The 8,369-nt window shown below is 42.6% G+C and overlaps 1 protein-coding gene across 1 annotated transcript; it reads right to left on the bottom strand.

The window, feature by feature from the left end:
- Nucleotides 1–238: 238 nt before the first annotated feature.
- Nucleotides 239–7,510, bottom strand: ABRA (actin binding Rho activating protein). Its single transcript, XM_088442634.1, has 2 exons — nt 6,745–7,510; nt 239–3,710 (listed from the first exon to the last, which is right to left on the bottom strand). Exons 1-2 carry the CDS (start codon nt 7,440–7,442, stop codon nt 3,230–3,232), a joined length of 1,179 nt encoding a protein of 392 aa, XP_088298760.1. The 5' UTR covers nt 7,443–7,510; the 3' UTR covers nt 239–3,229.
- Between the last annotated feature and the right edge of the window lie 859 nt (nt 7,511–8,369).

Here is an 8,369-nt window from a genome sequence, read left to right as displayed (position 1 = left end):
CATGCTGGTCTTTAACAGCCCCTTCAAATCTGAGGCCAAAACCGCTACATTCCACCAGGTGTGTTATGTCTTGAATATAACTGTCCCTATAAAGTCAGCAGCTGAAGACGGCTTTGGAAAGTGCCGCATAATAAATATATAAATAATAAATGTAGCCCTTTGTCTATCCCATTGCAAGATTTTAGGCAGAAGAGCACATTTCTAAAAAAAGATGGAGACACACAAACCACTGGGGTGATGTAAACATTTTATAGATTGGTGGGGGGGGGGGGGAAGTTTCACATATATTAATAAATAATATAAATAACTTAGAATTGCAATGTCTACAGTGCTGTACATGGAAGATTTAGGGCTCAATCCTATGAAGTGTGAGTTTGTGAATGCACGTTAGGTTCATGAAACTCGCAGACATTGCACTAATGCGTGCACCCGTGATAGGCAAGATCCAATTGGAAATGCCAATACGCCGTAGTCGCTACGAGGTTGTGCAGCTTTTCTACAAAATTGTTCTGGAAGAGGTGCATGGAAAGTGGGGAAACAAAAAGAAATTACAACTGAGACAGCAGAACCCTATTGAAGGCTGTTGGTGGCTATAAGCAAAGTGCTGGAGGTTCTTAAAAGGGGATGTAGTCTGGAACCCGACAGTCTAAATGCCGACCGCCGCTTCCAGACTGCTTTATCCCGACTAGGGACGAATGACAGGCGTCTAAATCTAGACCGGCGCCCGGCATCCTGATCGAGTGGATGCCGGGCGCCGCAGCGGACAGCCGCGGGGGGGGGGGGGGGTAGGTTTAGGGTTCCCCGGGGGGGGGGGGGGACTTAGCGTTAGGCACCCCCCGGGGGGAGGTTTAGGCAGTGGGAAAGGGAGGGTTAGGTTTAGGCACTTAGAGGGGGGGTTAGGCACCCCTAAGGAGGGTTAGGTTAGTAAATACTTACCTTTAGGACGATCGGGAATTCCTCCTCTGTCGGGCAGCCGCTGTCGGGAATTGAACTGCCGGCCATGCAGCCAGCGGTAATACATATCACACCCCTTAAAAGGTGTCAAATGGCCGGTTTTTTGCACTTTTCATTGATGGGGGAACAATGATAGCGAAAGAAAAGTGTTTTCCAGCAAATGAAAATCTTTGCAGACATTTTTCTGTTCCCCAAAATGCTGGAGAGTAATTTTTCAATGTTTTTATACTAGTTTGTAAAAAGTTGGAATAAACACTTTTATCTCTCCTGCAAGTTCAAAAACCGGGTTAGGTATAGGATCCGGGCGGTTGGGATGCAGACAGTCAGAATACAGGCAGCAGCATCCTGACACTCAGCACCCCGATGCCCAAAGGTAAGTAGCCTAAGACCTAACCCCGCCTGCCCAGACCAGCCATTCCCACAGCCTAACCCTAACTTCCCTCCCCCCCCCCTGCCCATGCAGCCTAACCCTATTCCGTAGCGATGCCATGGCTGGGATTCAGAGCACTGGCCCCCTGACCGCTGGGATGTCAACTACATCCCCTCCCATAAATACAACATCTCCACATACCTGTCCAACATCATTATACCTCTACTTGTACAGTATGTCCCCACATCATTATAACTCCTTATTGAGCTTTTTAGAGAAATTTACCTAAAAACTGTCAGCCTATGTAAATCAATGTTTGGAATTGGATTGCAAATGTAATTCGCAGTGCGAGTTCGGCGTGAGAATGTCTCGCAGGACAAAACGCCCACCTAATAGGATTGAGTCCTTAAACTGAAACATTTGTAAGTACAGGTACAAAGTTAAGATCTATTTAGACAATCTCTTCAATTACAATCTTCAAGTTAAAGACAAGTATCCCCTGTGATAGGGATAAAGCATGATCCCATCAATCCTATTTAAAAATATATATATAGATTTCTAATATTTAAACAATAAATGTTAATCCCTGTTTATAAAGATATTATGCTAATGAAAAATATGCATCAATTAGCGGTAGGTGACCTTTACTGTTCATGAAAATATATTCTTATTAAATTCGATAGCAAGATGGTTTCCAACGCGCCTGTGCACAATGGAAGAATCCATTTCTAGGGAGAACCAATATCCACCCATAAACTGTCTAACCAACAGTAATACAAACTATCACTAATAACGACTACATGAATTTATGTTTAACATCAGGTTTTCCAAGCTCATAATGCGAGCAAAAGTGTTGATTTTTATTATGGACATTAAGGGTCTGATTCACAGATGGTCTCTATGCCGATGACTACGCAGTTGAGTGATCATCGGTGGTCTGTGCATGCGTCAAGTTCTATTACCGTTGTCGCTTGCAGCGAGGATTTATGCGCAAAGTGATTGACAGGATAGGATTGTTTGTGGGCGGCAACGGGGAGGTGGCGCCAGCTCAGATGCAGCCGCATCGCGACCGTTTTCGGGGTATGCCTACGACTGCGATCCCAAATGTGTCTATTCTGCGCGGCCACTTTTCAGAGCTTGGTACATCTGGCCCAATATATGATTAATAGTTTTACAGTGGTTCCCAAATGGTGCTATAGGGCACTTACAGTGGTGCCACAAGTTGGTGGTCCAGTGCCAAATAAAATGGTTTTTGGTCCATGTGACAGACAAAACCAGTGCTGACAGCTGCCAGTCGTAAAATATGTGGACAAACGGAAGCGCAACCCTGTCCACCACCACATACCTGAGGGTGTCATTTTAATAATAGCTGAATTTCTCAATAAGAAACACTTGGCCTAGGGGTGCCTTGAATACAAATTCTGATGCTCTAGGGCGCCGTTATTAAAAAAAAAAAAGTTTGGGAACCACTGCTTCAGTATATTAATTACTATAAATGATGCTATTAAAATGAATAAATACCAAGTATATCAAGATAGATTGTGAGAGACAAAAGCTGGCAGCCTCGTACACAGTTTGCGTCTTCCTGACAGGACGAGGAAGGGTTTGGGCCAGGGCCATCTCTAGCTGAGGGTAAGAGAGAGGAATGCAGCAGAGATGAAGCAACTGGCGCTCAGACATGGCGTGAGATGAATAGTGTCTTTGTCACTGGTACGGAAGAGGTCTGTCCTAAAATAGTCACCATGGTCACCATATATTGTTGATGACTGGTGATGTTAGAGGGACAAAGGTAAGGACATCACGCAGTCATTTCCACTACTCTTAGCTTAAACCATATTGTGGCAAATTTGACGTACAAGTACGTGGAAGTATACAGGAGCCAAGGTAATATTTTCTCTTGACGTATTATAATAATGTTATTATAACATGGTCGTCTCTGCCCTGCCAAAGCATTTCTCCTGCGAAATCCACCATTCCGTGTTTTCTGGCCCTCAGCAGGATCCCGACAACCTTATCTGAGATCCTCACATACCTATCGAAGAGTTCCCCGAAGACGACGCGGACCTTTCCGTCTTTCCCCGGCTTGGACATGGTCCCAATGATGAAGCATAAGTCTTTCATCTCCCGGTGTATGTGTGCCTCGGCTCTCATGGCTCTCTCGGCAGTCTTTGTCCCCTCCTTCGGGTGCCCGTATCCCTTGTCGCCCTTCTGTAGCCGCCTAGACATTGCAAATTCATGGTCGAAGTCATCGCTGAAGGGATTTAGCTTCTGGTTGAGCGCGTGCTCGCCTGACCAATTCTCCCACTTCCCTTTGATGCTGGTCACTGGGCTGTATTTTTTGTAAGCTTTTTTAATGATGCTGAGTTCTCCTGCAACCTTGTTACTCCTGTAAATGCAATGAGAAAAAAAAAAGTGGGGTGTTTTTTGTTAGGTTATTTGTCAACCCTAAGTAAAACTATTTATAGTAACAGAAGAACGCCAGGTAATATTTTTGGAATTAATGGCAACTGTACAATCAGTGTTGCGCTGGTAAGTTTACTCCTTTGGAACTTCTCTATGTTGTTGAGTTCTGGAGAAGGGATACTTACCATCAAGGGGAGGATAGATGGAAACTGCAGGCATCCCAAGCATTGGTCATTCTTGAAAGAAAGGTGTATTCCCAAAAATAGAGTATTTAATTGGCTTTCTCCTTTAATACCCAAAACTATAATTGAGGCATTGCTGTATGCCAATTGGTTTTAAATGTCTAGAGCAGGCCTGGCCAACCTGTGGCTCTCCAGCTGTGGGTGAAACTACAAGTCCCAGCATGCCCTGCCACAGTTTCAACATTTCCTAATAGGAAAACCGTAGCAGGGCATGCTGGGACTTGTAGTTTCACAACAGCTGGAGAGCCTCAGGTTAGCCAGGCCTGGTCTAGTGCATACTAGCTGTGGCCACTAAAATAAACCTAAACCAATCGTAGTTGTATTATGTGATTCATTGCTCTTACTCAGAATCCCCAATTTGCAGTAAGATCTGCTATATTATAGATGAATAATACCCATGTATTCCAACGTACCTTAGAATAATGTAAAGTTGTATGCTTCTGAATGTTAAGGGGCCCATACATCAGCAATTATTTGGGGAAATTCTCAGGGGCGTCTTTAGAGAGGAGGGGGCCCCCTACTCTCACCACGGCGGCTGGCAGCCGGCTGACGCTGCTGGCCGGCCACCGCAGAATCATTAGACTCTGGGCACTAGAGTGTGCCCAGAGTCAACTGCGCATGCGCAGATTGCATTTTCCCGGTGATTTACTCATAGCGCATGCGCAAAACCCTGGAAAAATGGCAGCGGCGGACATTTTCCAGCGTTTTGGGCAGCGCTGAGAGACCCGACGCTGGATTAGGGAGAGTGAAGTTTTAGATAACATGGGTGCAGGGTGTACTTTGCGGCCCCCTGCACCCATTATAAATACGCCCCTGGAAATTCTTTGATCTGCCGATGCCTGGGTCGGTTCATTTGCAAAATCCAACATGTTGGACAATCTCGATTTGCCGATTCCGACCCAAAAAAGGATGGAATCGGTGAGTCTGCAATTTTTTACATGTTGTATTTTGTTGATCCACCTGATAAATCGTCTATCATTGGAGACCGGTGGTCGTTAGATGTATAGCCCGCATTAGAAATAAAGATGTGATGATCTAGTCACCAGTTGATATGTGAAAAGATAATGCAGTTTTATTTCATGCAGTGCATTACCTTTTTACGGCCAGCAGGTGTCATGATTATATGAAAAAATGTTTGAGCTGTGACAGGTGCAGTTTAGTACTAACCAATACATTGTAGAAATGCTTCAGAGCAAACCAGACCATAGAATTACAATTAGAGATGGGCACAGACCCCTGGGTTTTGGTTCTAAATTATCGTTGCATTTTGGTAAAACAACCCTCAAATGTTTTGTTTTAGTTTGGTTTTGGATTTCTTTAAAAAAAATTATATATATATATATTTATACCCATAGTATTATTAACATCAATAACATTTGTTCCAGCAATTTTAACCAATTTTGGCATCTGAAATCATGAGGGAGGGACTTGCATGCTATCAAAAAGACGCAAGATCTGTTTTTTTAGATCAGTGATCTGAGCTGGGACTCTGTTCTACTTGAAACCCCCAAAGTGACCTGAGCCGGGACTCTGTTCTTCTCAAAACCCTCAAAGTCCAAGTGTGTTCAGTTTTCAGCAGACCAGAACCACTCATCTCTAGTTACAATGACACTTTATACTGAATAATTTGACAAGTATTTAAAAGGAAATTAACCTTTGTCACATGCCCCAATGATGACACTGGTTCCAAGTGAATTGATTGGTTACACTGTCATGAAATATTGGTTCAGCCAACAAACTGGCTGCCTCGGCTCTGTGTATGTGATGGGCGCACATTAATCATATAATCGGATGCTGGGATACCGCTTGCTTGGCCAAATTCCAGTGAAGGATCAACCACAACAACAGTGTCTTGTGCAGACTATCACTGGAGATGACTGAGGGGTCTATTTACTAAGCAGTGTTAGGAGACAGAGTGAAAAGTGATAAGGCGCCAGGTAATCAGCTCCTAACTGTCATCTCACAGGCTGTGTTTGATAAATGACAGTTGGGAGCTGATTGGCTGGCACCTTATCACTTTTCACTCTGTCTCCTAACACTGCTTAGTAAATAGACCACTAAATGGAAGACTTCCTTGCATTATCACAGAGTACATTTTAAACTATATATGTAACTCACGGCAAAACTAGTTTTGCTGTGAACAATGTAAGAAACATGATCCTGAATAATGTGAGAACTCACAGTAAAATATTCCTGGTTCATAATCGTTTGACTATTTAAGTCTATTTTACTTTTAGGACTGTTATTTAAATTTTTTATTCACCACATAATATAAGAATTGTAAGAGCGTATAATTATGCCACTGATAATCACATGATGACTTAATATACACCTGAATATGCCTCTAGATATACTGTTTGCGTGAAGTCCTATAAATACATGTATTGGCAAATTCAGAATAGACAAGCCATTACGTTCATACCATGATAACATGCTGACAGATTTTGTCATTCATAACCAACAATTAAGAACATACTGTAATTCCAAGATGTTTTTTTTTTTCTTGGAAATTGCCTGTACCTAAAGTTTTTTTTTTTTTATTTATTTCATGACCATTACTGTTAATAAGGTAATTTGCTAACTTTATTTGAATTGAGGTTCCATATAAACTTCTATTTCAAGAACCGCAGGTCCTAAAAATGATGCCCTGCCAGGAAGGAACTTTGTATAAGATTCTGAATGCTACAACTTTAAATGGTGATACATTTAGTACTAATAGAAGCAAATGTTAAAAACTGTGCGATATATTAAAGAGCCTACTGTCCCGTAACTTACTGTGAAGACCGTTTAATCCTTGCTGTGTTCTCCTTATCCTCCCCTGTGAGGTCGGTCTTCTTCTCTAGTTCTGGTTTGACTTCTCCTTCGCTTTCTCCGTATCCACTGTCTTCTGTCTCCAGGCTCTCACTTCTACACTCTGAGAGTTTTGGTACGGCTCTCAAACCCCCTTCTGGCTCATCACCAACTTGTTCCATCTGTTTCCATCCTTTTGTGAGTTGTGAGACCAGATTTGAGCATTTCCTTCTCCGAGTTGGGGACGCGTGACCATGCAGTAGTTTTTCAACCATCAACTCATCATATTTACTCACTATTTGTGTGCTGGGGTCTTTCTCATATTTTTCGGTTAATGAGCCAATGTCCATACCTCTTTCATGGGCTTTGCTCGCAAAACTTTTGACCACTGATTTAGTTTTGATTTGTGATTCTACAGCATCCTCTGAAGAACACGTGGCCTCTCTTCTTTGTTCTAATACAATCTGAGGTTTGATCTTGGCCTCTACTGATGATTGGAGGTTCTCCTTAACTTCACCATCTGTGTTTGGTACCCAACCTGAAGGTTCTTGTGCTTGCTTGGTTGAATTATCTGATGCCCACTGCTGCCAACCTCTAGTTAAGCTGGAAACCAAAGTTGCTGTTTTAATCTTCCTAATGGCTCTTTGAGCAGGTTTCATAGTTTTCTTATCACCGGGAGACATTCTGTTGCTCTGAAAACTTCCTTGTTCCACCAGCCAAGGAAGCAAATCATGAATCTGCACTCCTGGGTCCGTTCTAGCAGCTGAGTGAAGAGTTGGCATGTTTTTAAATAGGACCAGATGCTTTACGATGTCGGAAAATATGCCAACAATTTGTGACCGAGATCTGTCTGCTGTGACACTGTTACTTTTTACAGACCAGTGGATTGCGTTTCATCACAGGAGCAGATGGAAATTACAGATGGTAAACAAGGCACACAACATACACAGTGGCCATGGGCTGTCGTGTAATCTATAGCGCTGTCCTTATGTATTGTTTCTGATGATAACTTTTAAAATAAAATATATATTGACAAGTTTTGCTATGAAAAAAGAGTCAGGTAAAAAAAATCTATATATAATCACCAGTATCTGGCACTCTTACTAAGGGGCCTATGTACTAATAATCGCGGGACTGCTGCTATTATTAATAATCCGTTTTGCTGCAGATATTTTCTTTTTTTAATGAAAATATCCCTGCTATGTACCAACTCGCAGGGACAGCGGTTTGTTATAACCACTCTCCCTGTGAGTTATATCCTCATCATATTGTAGAAGTCTTCATATTTGTGAAAGACTTCTCTGGGGGAAGCTGACACTGCATCGGAGGCTGCAGGAGAGAGATCGACAGATCTTTCTCCTGCTCGTAAGCCTCAATAGGCTTAAAGCAGTTTACACCATCTGAAGATGGTGTAAACTAACCGGGCCAAACTCTGAAAATCTTTGCATTTTGGAGTTTGGTACATTGGGCTGAGATCGTTGTCTCCATTGATGATAATGGGCACTGCGATCCGCAGTGCTAATTAGCACTCTACCGTAGAATTCTGTGAAAGCCTCTGCATTGTGCTATTAGTACATAGTAAAAGTTCATAGTATTATGCAGAAACTTCA

This window comes from Taudactylus pleione, unplaced genomic scaffold, assembly GCF_031769625.1.
Source record: "Taudactylus pleione unplaced genomic scaffold, aTauple2 ptg000314l, whole genome shotgun sequence".
In the NCBI taxonomy this organism is placed as follows: domain Eukaryota; kingdom Metazoa; phylum Chordata; class Amphibia; order Anura; family Myobatrachidae; genus Taudactylus; species Taudactylus pleione.
Note: the sequence above shows the minus strand (reverse complement) of the source record. Positions and strands in the feature narration are given on the sequence as shown.

Excerpts from the sequence above, each read along its gene's own strand:
- ABRA (XM_088442634.1), bottom strand. The coding sequence starts at position 7,442 with ATGTCTCCCGGTGATAAGAAAACTATGAAACCTGCTCAAAGAGCCATT. Across the intron at positions 3,711-6,744 it reads AGGATTAAACGGTCTTCACA|GAGTAACAAGGTTGCAGGAG; the intron begins GTAAGTTACGGG and ends TTGCATTTACAG.